General features: G+C 32.5%; 1 protein-coding gene across 1 annotated transcript in view; it reads left to right on the top strand.

Moving 5' to 3' along the window:
- Window positions 1-787: 787 nt before the first annotated feature.
- The window catches only part of LOC140435578 (retinol-binding protein pinta-like), a 32,785-nt gene continuing 14,942 nt past the window's right edge, over window positions 788-18,630 (top strand). Inside the window, exon 1 of the mRNA XM_072524326.1 lies at window positions 788-1,097. Within this exon, the coding sequence (XP_072380427.1) occupies window positions 940-1,097 (158 nt within the window). The 5' untranslated portion in view covers window positions 788-939. The remainder of the gene's footprint in view (window positions 1,098-18,630) is intronic.

Genomic DNA, 18,630 nt, shown 5'->3' with positions numbered 1-18,630 from the left:
AATAGTCGGATTATTTTTTAGAAGATTATCTACTACGGTTACGGAAGAAAGATAGATGCATATACGTTGGTTAGAAATACGTGAAGCAAAGGTTATTTCTTTAGGGGTAACAATTTCGCCGACTGCCTTTATGTAATCAAATAGCACTATGTCTGGGATAGCGTTCATAACAATGGCTTGAGTTTTACTGGGACATGCTGTTGCTGTCATAGATTTTTCTGTGTGATTTTGGTTACTGCAGCGAAGCTAGGTTGAGCTGTTTGTAATAATAATGCCATAATTTGATTTTAATATTTTGGATGCCAAAATATTAAATATGGCCATAAACGACTGGCCTAATTTTATTTGTCCAAAGTATTTAAGTGATGTCGACTTACCAATATTTATTTGATAAACAATCACATTAAACTAAACAAGTTTTTATTACAAATACTAGTAGTAGAAGCCTGATTCTTCACTCGTTGGCTTCTGAAATAGGAAATAGAAATATAACACTACATTTATCTGGACAGAGTAATAAATTACGATTAGTCTAGTCTCAATAAAAATGTGCATCTAGATAGCAAGAGTTGGTTTTGTAAACATTTATAAAATAGTTTCTGAAAATATTTACATCTCACTTTATCGCTTTTTTAATTATTACATAAAAATAAACCTTTTATAAGGGAATTTGGTATCTCTCGATGAAATTAGTCAGATGTGAAAGAGGTCAAAAAGTAACCTAATTACAAACTTCAACGAGCATTAACGATCAAATTCTAATCTCTAATTACACGCAATTGCTACTTGATAATCTAATATAATTTTTTCGCTTATTATGAATAACTATTATTCATCGTAGCAGACTGCACCAAAAACGCACCAATACTCTTTATCTCGCGACTAGTCACGTCGTTCAGTACTTATTCGAGTTCGGTTGTCGCTAGACAGTAAGCAAAAATGTCAGAAAAGTATGTATTCGAATTGGGACCTGAAGCAGAAGAATATGCCAGAGAAAATTTAAACGAAACTGAAGAAACTAGAGAAAAGGCTTTGAATGAAATTCACGTATGGTTGACTGAACAAAAAACTAATTTAAATGCCCGATTAGAACCGAGGTTAGTAAATTTATTATCTATACGATTTTATATTTTCTTTATTTTAATAATAATTAGTGTATTGTATGCTTACTTGCATGTTCGCGTGTGATAAAAACATTCGATTAATAAAAATTCCGTCCAAGGTTACACCAGACGTAATTTTTAGTATTATTGTAGAAATATATTATTATTTGTTAGATATTATTTTTATACTGATCAAGTGTTTCTTATTTAACTTTACGTGTCTCGACAACGTAGTACAAGAATATACAGTAACATTATAATAGATAAAGAAATACATTACAAAAAATATTGGTATAATTATTAATTATCAAATTCTAGTTTCTACGTTTCTTCTTCTAAATTTCCTGGTAAAGCTTGGTTTCATAGGGGAAATTAGTAAGGTATTGGAATTGATCTGGCGAACTGAGAATATTTTGTAGGTTTCGATTCAAAATATTGTTTTTCCTTTCGTTGTTAAAGTGGGAACAGTCTACGAGAATAAACGTTTACGAGTTAGTCTTGTATGGTCAATTCTAAGTCGGCGAATTAAGATTTTGTTTTTTCGTGTCATGGAAGGAAACTCAAGCTTTTTAACGCTGGGATGGATGTCACGAAGCTTGGAAGGGATTTTATTCCAGTGATCTTGCCAAGACATTTGGATGATATTTTTAAAATACGACTGTAAATCTGTATGTAGTTGTATATTTTCAGTCTCCATATTAGAAGACGAGGCTTGTTCTGCAAAGAGGTCGGCAGGTTCGTTACCAGGGATTCCTACATGAGACGGAATCCAGATCATCGAAAGAGTTTTAAATAGCTTAAACCAAAGGATGTACCGTGTACGTACTTTTGAGAGAATAGATAGACGCTAAAGAGTCTGTACATATTACTACTTTTTTATATTCTGGAGATAGTAAGTTTGTAGCTTGGATAATAGAGAATAATTCAGCAGTATGTATGCAGCAGAAGAGCGGGATGTTACAAGATATGATTAAATCTGTGTTTGAAGTTACAGCACATCCAACAGCTGTAGGACTCTTAGAAGCATCTGTGTATAAAACTTGGTCAAATCTGTTGTTAGCAATTGATTCTTTAAAGGTTTGCCTTAGAAATTTTGAATTTGTCTGGTGCTTATCATAATTAGTTAACGAGAGATTAAAATCTGCTATCAATTTATTTCAGGGAGGTTTAGGTGATATTAATATTGGAGTTGTAGCTGAAAGATCGATATTATTCAGATGTGGTGAGAGATACTGTGGCATAGATTGAAGTTTATTAGGAGAAGGAGAGTTTAAGAGTTCATTACTTAATAATTTGTAAGCTGGGTTTTTGGTATTAGCTGAGCTTTGAGACGAATATTTTAAAAGGAGTTGCCGGCGACGTAGCCAGAGGGAAAGTTCATTAGCTTCTCTGTATAAACTCTATGTGGGGCTCGACCTGAAGGCTCCAAGGCATATTCGGAGTGCAGTGTTGTGTACAGAATTAAGAAGTTTTAAATCTGATGGGCTAGCTGACATATAAATGAAACTGCAGTAGTCTATTTTAGAACGAATAAGACATCTATAAATCTGAAGCAAGGAGTCTTCGTCTGCACTCCAATGATGATAAGACAGAGCTTTTAATAAGTTAAGATTTGTCATGCACTTAGTTTTGAGATCTGTTAAATGTCATTTCCAAGTAAGTTTACTATCGAATGTGAGTCCTAAAATCCGCAAACTGCAGGTAGACAAGTACCATTTATGGTAATTTTAGGATTTATAGTACTGGCTGTCCACCAAGAAAACTTAATGATTTTTGTCTTTTCAACAGAAAAGTTAAATCCACTTACTGAAGTCCATTTAAGCAGTTGGTCAGTAGCATTCTGAAGTAGTTTGCAAGTGGCAATTATGTCTTTGCCTCGGCAGACAATTATTAAATCATCTGGGTAGAGTGCAAACTTGACCGGAGGCTCAATTTTTTACATATATCGTTTAAAACAAGAGTAAAGAGTGTAGGACTCAATACCGACTCTTGGGGAACGTCATCAGTTTGTTTGAAAGTCCTAGAGATTTTGCCATTTTCTCTTACGTTAAAGGTTCTATTTGTTAGAAATTGATTAATAAATAAAGATATATTTCCAGATATACTGTACTCCTCGAGTACAGTATATCTGGAAATAGATATAATAAGCGGCTATAATAAGAGGCCTATACAGAGTATCGAATGCTTTTTTGATATTAAACGAAACAGCTATTAGTTCTTGTTTGCACTGAAAGGCGTTAATGATTGATGTTTGGAGGATGGAGGAGATTGTCTACTGAACTTCGATGCGATCTAAAACCTGATTGTGCCAAATTTATCATTTTATATTTTTCTAGGAATCACAGGAGTCTTTTATTGATCATTTTTTCCAAAAGTTTACACATTGTACATGTAAGAGAAATTGGTCTGTAGAAATTTAGATCAGTTGTAGGTTTGCCTTGTTTTTTAACAGGAATTATTATGGATTTTGGCCACAAATTTGGTAATTATTTTTTGGTCCCTATTAAATTGTAAATTTTCAGCAGTTTAGCTAGACTAGGCCTTAAAAGATTTTTAATAAAGATAATGGGAATGTTATCTGAACCTGCACCTGAATTTTTGGAACAGTACAATGTGTCTGTTAATTCTTGTAATGTAAACGGCATATTTAGAAAAATTTGATTGAATTTTCTGCTATCAGATAAACTGTAGTTTAGATTAGTAGATATGGGAAGCTGCCAATTTGAAGTAAGTCTATTTGTTACTTTCTTATGAAAAGTTTCACCCAAGATGTTAACAATTTATTGACTATAAGTGACTGTGCTGTTTTGAGTAAATATAGAAGAAATTTTTGAATACGTTTTCTTTTCTGTAATGTGTTTAATTTTTTTCCAAATTTTGCTAGACGGAGTGTCAGTATTTATGGATGAGACGTGTTTTTTCCAAAAGTCTTTTTTGCTTTGTTTAATTACATACTTAGATTTGGCTCTCAGTTTTTTTAAGGTAATTAAATTTGCTTCAGTACTGTCTCTGCGGTATTTCTTTAATGCTGCCTTACTTTGTTGTATAGCAAGAGAGCATCTTTCATTCCACCAAGGTGTTGTTTTACGAGACAAAGAAATTGCTATGTGTCTAGTTATTGAAAGCACCAATATTTTCATTTGCATCTTCTGATAACTGCAGCTGATTTAGTTTGTTTTCAGTATATAATCGAAAGCCATCCCAGTTGGTATTAGAAATGATCAATTTTTTAAAGGAGTCGAAATGTTTTGCGGATTTGTTGCTCTGTTGCTCTGTTGAGGACAATGTACCAGTAGCGGTAATCGGATTTAAAATCTTTAACTAAAATATTATATTAAATATTACTTGTGTAGATAATATATTAAATATTAACATATCCGCTTATACTAGAACTCGCCATCAACTTTGTTGTTTTTAAGAAAATATGCATTAACTACTATTGTTGTATTTTTATGATATTTATTGAGTCGTTTGCGATTCAACTGCTTTTATATATCCCAGACCACGCAAAAATCTTATACAGGTTTTATAAAAGTTGTAAAATTATTTTTTGCCTATAAATCGTTTCTTATATTAGAGAAAAATGGTTCAAATAAAAGTCGTAGCTCTTAAAAGGTTCTCTAATTGGCGATTTGCTAAATTAAAATACATAAACAATTGACAGAGGTAATTAAAAAAAAATTTTTTTTTAGTAATTTATAAATGGTAATAACTTTGTTTTTTGAATAATGTCATGTTACAACTATTTCAAATTATGGCAATTAATAAGTATGAGTAAAACAGTGGCTGTATCACTCTAGAGGTATTTAGCAGATTTACAAGTTTTGTTTGAATTATTTTTCTCGAAAATGTGTAAAAAACTTTTTATATGCAAAAAATGAGCTTTTTCACTTAAATGATTGTTTAAAAACAAAGCAAAATCACCTGCACGACAAGAATTTGTCATCAGCTATAAATCATATACCTTTTAGAACCTTCAAAAATCTTAAGATTTCTTTAGCTTTTTGGAAGCATAGCTGTCTTACCGCAGGTTACGGGCGGGCGGTGTATCGCACTGAGGTGTGAAAAAACTTACGAGTGTAGGCCAAAATTTCGGCTTGATGCCTTTTAAATGCATTCATCTTTTTCGAATCCTAAAAAAACTAATAAGTATTTTTAAAAAAATTTTAACGCAGTATGAAAGATTACATTATTACCGAGGGCGAAAAGTTCCAGAAAACTTCTATAATGTTTATTTTAGTAAGTTACAAGGGTAAAAAAAAAAAGAGAAAATTAAGTGTGATTTTTAATTTCAAATATCTCATTCAAAAAAAAAACTTTGGTTTTGTTCTAAGGGATTTTCGGCCATGGGTAATAATTTAATCCTTCATACTGCATTTAAATTTTTCAAAAATATTTATTAGTTTTCTCAGGATTCGAAAAAAATGAATGCATTTACATGAATAAATGTTGCGCCTATAATATAATATCGCACCCTCAGTGCAAGACTGCAGTAACTCAAAATTTTATGAAAATGAAGTAATCAAGGAATTCGATTGTAAACATGCATATCTATCCCCTGTAAAACTTTTGTAACATTCAAATGCTTAACCGGCTAAATATTACAACAACAACAGTTTAACTATTTTGCGTTTTTGTACATAAGTTCCGTGCAAAACTGTTGTAATTCTAATGTAACAGAGTTACAACAGTTTTGCACTTAACATTGCAATGGTTTCGATAACAAGCAATGAACGGCACGAAAAAAGTAAGATATTTGTTATTTTAATATCTATATCTGTGGTGTTTAGTTTTAATATACAGCGTGTCTACGTAATCTATTAACGGCAATAAAGAAAGATTTACGAGACCAATCTATTCATGTAAGTTTTATGTCCTTTGTGTGACATTATATTTTTCATAAAATGGGTGCGATGTCGTTTGACCATTTATTTATTAGATTGGATTAAAACACATAAATTAAGACTAATTATTTACAGCCAAAAAGTATTTTTTCTTATGAAAGGAAAAACAGTTATCTTAAAACTTGTGTATTAACAATACTGACTATTTAATAATATCTATTCTTAGTTAATATCTATTCTCAAAAAACTTGTTCTATAAAAACTAAAACCCAAATTGTATTAAATCGTCATGTAATCATCCGGTGCGATTGTCTTATCATATTGTCCCCCCGTAATTCCCAACTTTTACTAAGGTAGTGAATTTCAATCCTTTTGTTAATCACTCTACTCAAGGTAGCCTTATTTGCATATTTTTATTATAGTCCTTTTGTTTTGAATTTGAATAAAAATATTGAAAAATTCAAATGGCCAAAAAGAAAGATTTGGTATACTTATGCCATTCGGGTATGATACCAGAAGCCCACCATAGTTTTTATAAAAATATTTTGGCCCAAGATGATATACGAGAAGAGGACAATAACTAACAGAAAATGTGTCTACATTTTTGACAATTTTCTCTATGCAAAAATGTTGTAACTTTAAAATTCTAATACTAAATGTGTAGTGATTAACAATTTTCTCCGTGCAAAAGTGTTGTAACTTTGAAATTCCTAATTTTTTGAGCATTAATATTATTTTATTTAAATTTCTATTTTTGGTTAATGTAATATAGGCTGAAAAGCATGCAAAATCATAATTAAATGATAATTTTTCTTAAAACTTGTGTCTTATTTCACCGATATTAGCACGAAAATAAACAAAAACAAATAGCCTCTTAAAAGGACACTAAAAACTGTAACGACTGTAACGAAACATCGCGCAACCACACACTTAGCGCACCTACACACTATATGGAGTAGTAAATGCAGTGTCACACGTGTTTATTAATAAAATAAAATAAAACCGAATAAAACAAAATAAAATTGAATAAAATATAATAAAACTTACTATTAAAACTTACTATTTTTGATCGGAATAAGCCATAATTTAAATTCAAAATAAGTTTATTTTTATATACTTTATGAAATAAACTAAAATAAAATAAAATCGAATCGAATAGAATCGGGTCGAATAAAATATCGAATCGAATCGGTTATCGAATTAAATCGATGATAGAATCGAATATCGAATGGAATAGATTATCAAATCGAATACATTATTGACTCGAATCGAATCAAAAATCTAATCGAATCGAATCAAATACCTATCGAATTGAATTCAATTAAATATTGAATCGAATCGATTATCGAAACGAATCGATTATCCTATCGAATCAAATATCAAATCTTATCGATTCAATATTCGAATCCAATCGATTATCGAATCGAACCGATTATCTAATCTAATCGATTATGGAATCGAATCAATTATCTAATCGAATTGTTTATCGAATCAAATTGTTTGTGTGTTCAAGCCGGACCAGACGCGGATGTTTTTTAGCCAGGATATTTGTCGTCTACCAGGACCCCTCTTTTCTTCGATTTTGCCCTTCATAATCAATGTGTCCCAAATATGCTGTCTTTCTCCATTTAATGGTGTTCAAAAGTTCTCTGTCTCTTCTCATTCTGTCGAAAACCATTTCGTTTGTAATATAATCGGTCCATGATATTTTCAAAAATCTTCTAAAAATCCATATCTCAAAAGCTTCCAGCTTTCTCACTAAATCAACATTAACAGTCCAAGCATTGGCGCCATAAAGAAGAATAGAGTGGATATTTCATTTTACCATCAGATATTGGATTTGCAGATAAAGTCTTTGGTTGCTCAGAAATTTCCTCATCGTCGATTATCGAATTAAATCGATGATCGAAATGAATAGTTTATCGAATCAATTATCGAATCGAATCGGATCGATTTTCGAATCGATTATCAAATCGATTATTGAATCGAATCGATTATCGAATCGAATCATTTATTGAATCAATTATCGAATCGAATCGATTACCCAATTATGGGATCAATTTCTTCTTCTTCTAGTGCCGACTCCACTAATGAAGGTTGGCTATACCCATTGCAAATTCGTCTCTATCTGTCGCTTTTTTTAAGCGTTTGTGTGTTCAAAGCAATCCAGTTCGGTCCAGTCCACAACCATTTCATTTGTAATATGATCGGTCCATGGTATTTTCAAAATTCATCTAAAAATCTACATCTCAAAAGTTTCCAGCTTTCTCATTAAGTCAACATTAACTGCTTCAGCACTATAAAGAAGAATAGAGTGAATATAATATTTTACCATGCGATATTCGATTTGCGGATTGAGTCTTTGGCTACTCAGAAGTATCCTTATCGTCAAGAAGGCTGCTCTTGATTTATCTATTCTTCATCGAATTTCTGATTTTGGATTTAGATCTTCAGTAATTTAGAAAACCAAGTACTTTACTTTTGTCCACTATTACTGTTCAATATTTTAATTTTTTATCTGGCTCCTTGTTATGACTTTATTCCCCTTACTGATACCCATGGTTTTTGTTTTCTTTATGTTTATTGTTAAACCAAACTATTCTCTAGTATTAAAAATTATGTTGAGTAGCGTCTGCAGGTCTTTCTAACTTTCAGCGATAATCATTGTATCGTCGGCATAATAAATGTTATTTATATTTTCATTACGAAGCAAAACTGTCTGTTACTTATATCTGCTTCGCATTTTCTGAATATTCTTGCATGTATAACCTTCAAAAATGTTTTCAATAATTGTGACATTAAGCTGATCAATATATAGTCATTACAGTATTTAGGACTCTTAGTTTTTGGTAGAGAAACAAAGGTCGATAGTAGCCATACTGTAGGTATCTCACCAGATATGTTTTGTTGTTAAACAGGATAGTTATTGCGCTTAATTGTCTTCATCTATAAGTTTAATCAGCTCGATGTGAAGGTTATCTGTCCCGGTAGTTCTGCCAGATTTTAAGTTGATTATAGTATGTTGGACAGATTTTAATATTTTTTGGAGCATCCTCTGTATCAATTTGAGTTGGTTCCGTTTTTGTTTCCATGAAAAGATCTTCAATATATTTAGTCCATAATTGTTTTATTTTAATAGGGTTATTAATAAGTTTATTGTTTTTGTGTCAATTGATCGGTGAGGTGTGTTTGTTCGTGATTTTCCAGATAATTCTCTAACTTTTTTATGTAGATTATAATGATCATGTTTTTTCTGTAATTCAATGCATTTTTCCATCATCCACTTTTTCTTAGCGTATTTTATCTTGTTCCTTATTAATTTGTGTTTTTCTCTGTATTTATCTGGGTCTCTGTTTCTATATTTCCTTCTTTTTCCATGATTTTAATTTTTCTTGTCTCATCCAAGGTTTCCGGCTTTCTTCTTTCCTTTGTACAGTTTCATTCTGTCTTTGTAATATAATCTTTGATTTTGCTCCACATAACGTTCAAATTCTCAGTGATTTTCGTTTCTAATGTTAACCTTTTCATTTCTTGATCAGATCGATTATCGAAAAAAATAAAATAGAATAAAATAAAATAAATTAAGGTAAATTAAAACTATGGCTACTTGCTTAGACGAGAGGAAAACTGTGCGTCCTCTTTTTGATCACTCTTGGAGTGCCACATCTCGTTTTTTTCCTTTACTTGCCTATTTAACTTGAACCACACACAGTTATAATTTTTTTAAATCCTTTATTTGTTGTAATCTGTTTCTACAATAAAAACAATAATCAATCAGTTTATTACGTAATTAACACAGAGGAGATCCGTCCAGTGACAAAAATCCTTTAAGATAAATTTATAATATATATAAATATTTGAAATATTTATTAACACTTTACAAAGACATTTACTAACATATTAAAAAAAAACAATAGTTAAAATACATACACAATTATCAGGAGAAGAACCGGAGTGACTGACATCATCGAGAAGATAGCCAGACTAAAATGGAGATGGGCAGGACACATAGCCAGAATGACAGATGGGCGATGGACAAAGAGGTTATTGGAATGGAGGTCAAGGGAAGACAAGAGAAGCGTCGGTCGACCACCTACAAGATGGACTGACGATTTAAGAAGACTCAATAAAAACTGGATGAGAGCGGCGCAAGATAGACGGGGTTGGAAACATGAGGAAGAGGCCTATGTTCAGCAGTGGACTCTTGAGGCTGGATGATGATGATACACAATTATAAGTTATAGGTATATATAGTATAAGTTGTAGCTATAAAATGATGGAGTATAGGTTTATGTATGTAAAGGTATAGAAAGGTCTAAGCGATCACGGCGTTTTAGTCTTCCTCTCCTCGGTCGCTTAAGTAGGTCTTGGGCAAGCGTATTTGGATGTTTCAGTAGTCTATTTTTGTATGTGCCACTGAGTGAGACAACGGTGTCTTTAATATTTTGGATCTGAAGGTCTCGATGTATACATAATTGGGCACATACCATGGTGCATTGGTAATATGTCTCAAAACTTTAGATTGGAAACGCTAAAGTTTCAGTAAGTGAGAATTAGATGCTGTACCCCATATCTGTATACCGTAGGTCCAAACTGACTTTAGAATACATTTATACAGTAATAATTTAATATGTAGACTTAATTTGAATTTTTGGTTTATGAATCAATACATTTTCCTGTATATTAATGCTAGTTGCAGTCGCTTTGTCCAGATGTGCTTTCCCCAATTTAGTCGGCTGTCAAAATGTACTCCCAAGTATTTAACATAACTTTTTTGGGTATTACGGTATTGTTTATGCTCACAGATGGTACACTCTTTTTTCATAAAGTAAATGTTATATGTGCTGATTTGCTGCTATTTACTTTAACTCGCCACAGTTTTAACCATTTCTCTAGTTCATCTAAATGAATTTGTAAATTTTGACAGGCTGTAACAGGAATCGAGCTAGAAGCCATTATCACAGTATCATCTGCATAAGTAGCAATTGTGCCGTTTACTCTTGTGGGAATATCTGCCGTATAGAGTAAGTATAAAGTTTGTCCCAATATACTCCCCTGAGGTACTCCCGATAGAATTGGAGATATGTTTGATACTGTTTCATTGTATCTAACCTGAAAATATCGATTGGTAAGATAGGATCTCAGAAGTGCATACAGACAATGAGGAAAGTGAGTTTTAATTTTAGATAACAGCCCCTCATGCGATACTTTAGGCTGCAGTGCAGTATTCTTTCTTTTCAATTGCATCTCTTGCTACTTTGGCAACTCTATGTACCTGCTTAATTGTTCCATGTGGTTGCCTGAATCCAAACTGATAATCAGGTATTAACTTTTGTCTGTCGATTATAGAATTCATTCTTTGAAGGAGTATCCCCTCAAATATCTTAGAGATAATGGGAAGCAAACGGATTGGACGATAGGATGATAGTTCGTGTGGATCTTTATTTGGTTTCGGTATTAGAATAATTTGTGCCATTTTCCATTGAAACGGAAAATAGCCTAACTTTAGTATACCGTTAAATATGTACATAACCAGCCGAAATCCTTCTTCGGGTAAATTTTTGCAGAATTTTCCCGATATTAAATCATACCCTGGAGCTTTTTTAGTATTGAGATATTTAACTATCTCTTTAATTTCGTTAATTTTGATATTTTTTATAGGAGGTGACATCTGGTAGGGTGCATCTAAGTTCTTGTGAATAAATTCTTCTTCTTCCTTTGAAATAGTTCTGGAGTGAGGTTGAAATACTTGGCTGAGATGATTAGCGAATGCTTGTGCTTTATCTTCATCGGCCTTGGCCCAATCACCATCTTTATTTCTAATAGGACCATCATGCTTAATCTGATTTTTTCTAGAGTTTCCAAATAGAGTAATTTGTGTCATCCGTCGCAGTGAGACTTTCAAGAAATTCATTTATACCTTGACCTTTTATTTGTGTAGTTCTCTTTTAAGCAAGCGAGTAGCCCTATTCAGTTCAGTTTTGTTCTTAGGAGATCTGGAATTTTGCCACTGTTTTCTTAGTTTTCTCTTTTGGTTGATTAAGATTTTTATATGATGTGGATATGGTTCACAGTTATTACTCTGATTTAGATTTGGAGTTGCTCTCCAAGCTGCCTGTTGAATGATTGATGTAAGGTGATAAACTGCTTCCTCAATATTTTCATTTGTTTTAAGAGGAAGATTTAAGTTAATTGCATTTTGAATATTAAATCTGAACAGACTCCAATTTGTTTTATGATTTGAAAACATGGGGTATTTATTTGTATTATATACATGTTCCATCCAGGTATAAAAAGTAAGAATATTAAATGGTCCAGGACGCACGGAGTCTGTGTGGCTTTTGGAGTACATGAATGCATTGCTGAAAGCACAGACATTTCCTGAGTCTTGGAGAACATTAAGGTTCAAAATCTATAAATCTATAAATCCATCGTCAGACCTGTAATAACATACGGATGCGAAACGTGGACCATGACCAAAGCAAACGAAGAAAAGCTCAGACGCTTTGAATGAAAAATACTTAGAAAAATTTTCGGACCTGGCCATGATATCACCACAAACCAGTATAAGATCAGAACCAATATCGAATTAAAAGCACTTTACAATGACGCCGATATTGTCCACGAAATTAAATCACAGCGACTAGGATGGGCAGGCCACGTGCACAGACTGCATAACGATAGACTGATAAAACTGGTATGGGAAGAGATTCCCACAGGCAAAAGAGCACTCGGACGTTCCAGAATGCGATGGAGAGATAACATCCAAGCAGATCTCCGGAAAATGAACATTCCATTTGACCAGTCAGCCAAGACCCACCCAGGCTACGTGATGATGATGATGATGTTGCGGGGACGGATCGGGGATACGATTAAGAGATCTGGAGGTCTAGCTCGAGACAGTTCGGATTCTGTAAGGAGAAGAGTACAATTGGCGCAATTTTGAGTGTAATCGAGGTATTGCACAACATTAAGGATGAACAGAGCTGGGCTGCTGCTTGTCGATGTTGGAAATGAAAAAAAAAACACTCTAAAGTGAAAGAGGTGATGCGGGCATTGAAGGAGAGGGAGTGTCCTAGGTATCTGATAAGTACGATGGCCGAATATCTCTCCGAGACAAGGATCATAGCTGAGAATAACACGCTCATTGACACAGCTGAAGTATTACAGGGATCTCGCTGTGCTGGTAGTAGCGCGGGGCGAGCCGTATCTCCGATTACGGGTAGGACAATACGGGCAACGTCGTGAAGGACTGGATAATAGATCACGGACTGGAATTCGCGGCAGAGAAGACCAAGGCCATCATTCTGAACTGTAGACGGAAAAGACGATACATGGAACTTTAATGCACAGGGGCACAGCTAACATAAAAAAGTGCATATCAAATATCTGGGAGAGATGCTACACCAATGTGGCAGATGGGGTGAACATATACGGGTGGTATCCCGTAAGGCAGCGGAGAGTATGGCGGTGCTGGGAGGGAAATTCCCAACATTGGGAAACTCAAATCGGAAAGGAGGAGGGCCACGGTGTTGTGCAGCTTCCTGGCGCAAGTGATCACAGGGCATGGATGTTTTAAAGCGTATCTTCATAAGTTCTGAAAAACAGATACAGACAAATGCCTATACTGCGAATATTCCGACACTGTTACTCATACAATGCTGAAGTGTAATAAATGGAAAATATAGAGAAACAGAATATATAGAGAAATTGGTATCAACCCTGTGACTGAGAGAGAAGAGAGATGATCGTGAAGATGACGGAAGTGAGTAGGGATGGAATAGTGTACACAATAACATCCCACCACTCAATGAGAAGAAAGAAAAAGAAGAGAAGCACCAGCCGGATCAACGACTGAGATAACATCTAAACATCTATCCAACACACACCAGTCATCATAGGGATGGATTAACCTGATACGGTTTTCAGAAATTTTCAGCCGCAGAAAAGAAAAAACAAAATAAAATCCTCTTTTGTGTTCAGATAATCTTATCCCTTGCAACGGGATAAGACAAGGTGATTCCCTAAGTCCTTTATTGTTTAACCTTCAAACCAACTTAAAATAATCTGTCTGCAGACAACGCAACTACTCTCTCAGGGTAAAGATGCTTTATATTATATGCTGGACCATTTTAATGTAACCGCTAAAAAATATCTAGGCATCACATTATCTAGCTACGAAAAGCTCGAAACAGAAGTTAAAGATATGAAGAAAAGAAAAATATCGGAAAATAAATAAGAGAAAGAATTAAGAAAACAGTCGTGAGACCAATAAATACATGGCAGAAACACGATCTGACACAGCGAGGACAAAAAAGATGCAAGGTGTAGAACATTAAGGACTAGGTAAAAATAGAAGAGTAGAATGGAACGATCATATAAGCCGAACGACAACAAATAGAGTAGTAAAGATGGCAAGAGATGGTTCCCTAATAGGAAGTCGAAATCCTCGAGATTGTTTTACAAATAAAATAAATATAATTTTCCGATAACAGTTTTATTTTATTTTTTTATTAAGAATATTTCTTTACTTTTATATATCTGCCAATAATGCTAACAATAACGCTAATTATTAATAAATATTCTTTAAACACATGAAGTTTTTTGTATAAACCGTATATCGTACTGACACTTAACATTTCTATTTGAGATGCATCACTGTTTAAGTGTAAAAATACTGGATAGATAATCATGTTTGAAGGTTGCAAATGATAAATAAATAATAAACTTAACAATTTTACGAACTTTAAGGTTGAAGTGATTTCGTCTTGGTGTTATCTATCGGAGCCAAGAGATAACAATGCCGATTTAAAAAACAGATTGTTTCCTAAAAAATATCAGACAAAAATATAGAATTTTTCTAGATTTTATGAGAGATAACAGAGTTATTGAAATTTTAGACTTATAAATGAGATTATAAATATCTAATGGATATTGAAAAAGCATTTGCAAAATTAAAGAAATTGTAAATAATTTTATAAGATTTATTAGTCGTCAAACTTTGTAATATATTAGTCCAGTCATCAGAGATTTGACCCCTAAAAATCATAGGAACAAGCTAAATTTTGCCGAGAATATTAATTTTGGGCCCCCAAAAAAGATGCAAAAAAGTTTAACATTTTAATCACAGACCACTAATAAGTGATTAGGTAGAATAAGAGGTAGGTGATTTGTGACTTTAACACCCGGGCTTCCCCCTAAAAAAACGCCCTACGCAAAAAAATCGATTTACCAAGAATCTGTACGCCATAGAAAAAAATATTTAAAATAAAAAAATTAGCGAAGATGATTTTAAACAAAAATGTTTATTAGCCATTTTTGGCGCAGAATACAACGCTTTAAGCGACCGGCGATTTTGAATTTCAAATCAATGTAAAATAAAATTTGTATCAATTCGACGGTAAAAAATTGATATCTTTTGATCAGAGTGTCGTATCGACAAAAATCAAAAATGTGTTTAAAAGGTAAAGAGTGTAGCTTTCGTACGCAGTTTTGCGATTTACTACAAATGAAGTCAGTTTCTTTTTTTTTTATTGGCTTTGGCTTGAAACCTTTAGCCACGTAATTAAAATTGAATACGTTATTAAATATAAAATTATATAATAAAATTTGTCCTGTACTAATAATTGGTCTTCACATAAATATTTTATTTAAAAAACTACAAATAATATTAAAAGATAGATCAATTCAATTGAATTGCATTTTTGAAAATAATTTATTAAACTAACAAGGACTAAAATGTTGTTAGTCGTAATATCGGTATGTATATATTTATGTAGTCATAATAAAAAAACCATAAAATTAGTAATAATATGTATAGGGTCCATTGTCCAATGTACATCACTGGTAACCAGCCGTAATCAAAATAAACGTTTAGCTATAATAAAATATGTTAGACAATATTTGTTTTGCAGTTAATGAAACTAGAAGTTTCACTTTTATAAATGTACTATGAAATTTTTCGTTGGATGGGATAGTTTAGCACAAAAGGGTGAAAAATATACTGCACAAACTATAAAGACCAACGGAAAAACTTAAGGGGGATCTAAGTAATGGTCATTTTTATAAAGCTTACTTTCAAAGTCTTGAAAATGTCACCCTGTTAATATTTAAATTCTGAAATTAGTATTACTATTAAATCATTATCCGAAAAGACTACTTTTAAAATCGTATAAAAATTTTTTAAGCGTTTGGAGCAAAATAAATGAAATTCTGAAAGGGCGTATATAATATTTCTATTAAATTTTTTTTATTTATTGATGTCTCAACCTCATAGGGTCATTGGCATTGTACAATTTAAAATTTTACAATTTATTTAGTACATTTATGGAATATAAGTATGATGTCAAATTTTTCATATCAGTTCCGTCACTTAATATTGCCTGTAAGGTATTGTATAATTTATATTGAAGTCTCTCTAATCTATATTGAAGTGTGGCCTATTCTAAGACGAGATAGGATGGTTTGATGTATACGCTTATTTTGGGGTTAATTTCCAAGGTAATATAGAATGTTTTACTTCTCGTAGTTTGGATGTTGACTGATTCCACTTGGTCTCGCAATAATTGATTATTAAGTTCTTGATTATAGGTTTTATATCTATATGTGGAATGCTTCTGATTTCTATAGCTTCCAGACTCGAGATTGCTAGTTTTGCCAAGGAATCTACTTCTTCATTACCAGCAATTCCGATATGGGAAGGAATCCATACAAATTTGACATTTATGTTCATAGTTTGCAGTTGGCTTAATGCTAATTTAATAAGTAGTAGACTTGGATGGCTAGGATATAAGTTATTTAGGGCAATTACAGAATTTAGGGAATCCGTAATAATGACAGGGTTTTTGATACTATTTTCTACTACAAAATTTATTGCATTGAGAATAGCGGTTAACTCGGCTGAGTAAATGGATGTTAATTTAGAGAGTTTCATTAATATTTTTGTTTTATTAGACATAAATGCTGCTCCCACTCTATCTATAGTTTTAGAGGCATCGGTATATATAAGATTATGATTACTGTATATCATGAGTTCTTAGAGGACATATTGATATAATGCTTTGGGATAGTTAGCTGCTTTTTTATATATGGAGAGTTTGGTATTGATAGATGGGATGGGAAGAGTCCAAGGGGGAACAGTGTTAATATAAATAATACAAGCTTATTCGAGTTTGGACCTGATCAATGACTTGTACATAAGGGTCAGTGTTTTACTATCTGCTCCCCACGTGTTATGTACACAGTTTTTATAATGTTAAGTGCAGATTGACACGTACCTTTTAGATCATGTGTGTGGTGATTACAGGATAATCTGTTGTCAAATGTCATGCCTAGGCCCTAGACATTTAATTTTCTTAACATATTTTATTTCTTTATTAAATAGTTTTAATTCTGAAGTGGTATAACTTCTTTTTTTTTTGAAAATAAAAATAACCTTTTAAATTTATTTGTTTATTCAAACGTTAAGTAAATTTATTATGGATGTGTTTCCTGGTTATTGATGGTCGTTGATGCCACTGTTTAATTGATAGGTTTATAATTCACTGTTGGGCGTGAAAAAGGGCCCAAGTCAATTTTTGATGAAAACGGGATTAAAACAAATATAGGTTAAAAAGTGTGTTTTAATTGTGGGTAAAAGGTGACAAGTCAATGTAGCTGAACTTGTACTTTAAGTGTATTGTTCCAGAGGAGGCTTTTACAAAATAGTACATACAATTTAGTGTAAAAGGGAATATGTCAACATATTCCTTTTAGTACTTCCTATACGAGTATCAGTATTACTCTTATCGAATAATAAGACAACTTGACGTCCCCTTATTCATGGTTAGAGTATAATTAGAGACTGGATTATATGCTCTAAAAAGTGGTCAAAATATTCATGCAATATGCATTTATATATGCACTTTAAAAAAATATATTTTTAAATTTTTAGGGCTTGAGATTTGGTGAGAAATAAAATTATAGTGTAACTTAGAGAGTGTTTATTTATTACTACATTTAATAAAAAATATAAATGAAATTTCACAAGAAACTGTCCTCGTTCTTGCTTTTACAGTATTATAATCATAAAATGTTCAATATTTTATGAGTAATGTTATGCCTTCTATCAGTTAATATGTGTTTATATAAGGAAAACGATCTTTCAACATCACAGGATGTAATTGGCTCAAATCTAAAATTTGACACTAGCGGGGGATCCATATAATAACTACGTTAAAGCTTCCATTGATTATGTTATTTATTGATCGCAATAAGGAAAAGCATTCATTCCGGTTTAAAACTTCACTAAATTGTAATGGAAATATATCAAGGAAATAAAGAAGGAAAAATTAAGAGACAATTAGCCTAGTAAAGAGAAACAATTATTTAAGAAATTATTACATATTCCAAATCGATTAAAAGAACAAATAAATTCATAGCTAGTAGGTAACATATTTACGTAAACATTTTTCATTAAACAAGGATTGAAAACTCGACCCAGTTAAATGCAGTACACGAATCTCAAATATCAGGCCACCAAGGTTGTTTAAATCACGTTTTAAAACATAGACCTCCGCCGATATACAACACGAGGATCAGTCAGCAAAAAAAACAATAACGCGACCTTGGTACTACGACCGAAAATTGAGAACAGGGACTAATAAAAAGGCAAACAAGGGGGCCAGCGGCGTTCGTGGGAAGTA

The sequence above is a fragment of the Diabrotica undecimpunctata genome, chromosome 3, assembly GCF_040954645.1.
Source record: "Diabrotica undecimpunctata isolate CICGRU chromosome 3, icDiaUnde3, whole genome shotgun sequence".
Lineage (NCBI taxonomy): Eukaryota > Metazoa > Arthropoda > Insecta > Coleoptera > Chrysomelidae > Diabrotica > Diabrotica undecimpunctata.
Note: the sequence above shows the minus strand (reverse complement) of the source record. Positions and strands in the feature narration are given on the sequence as shown.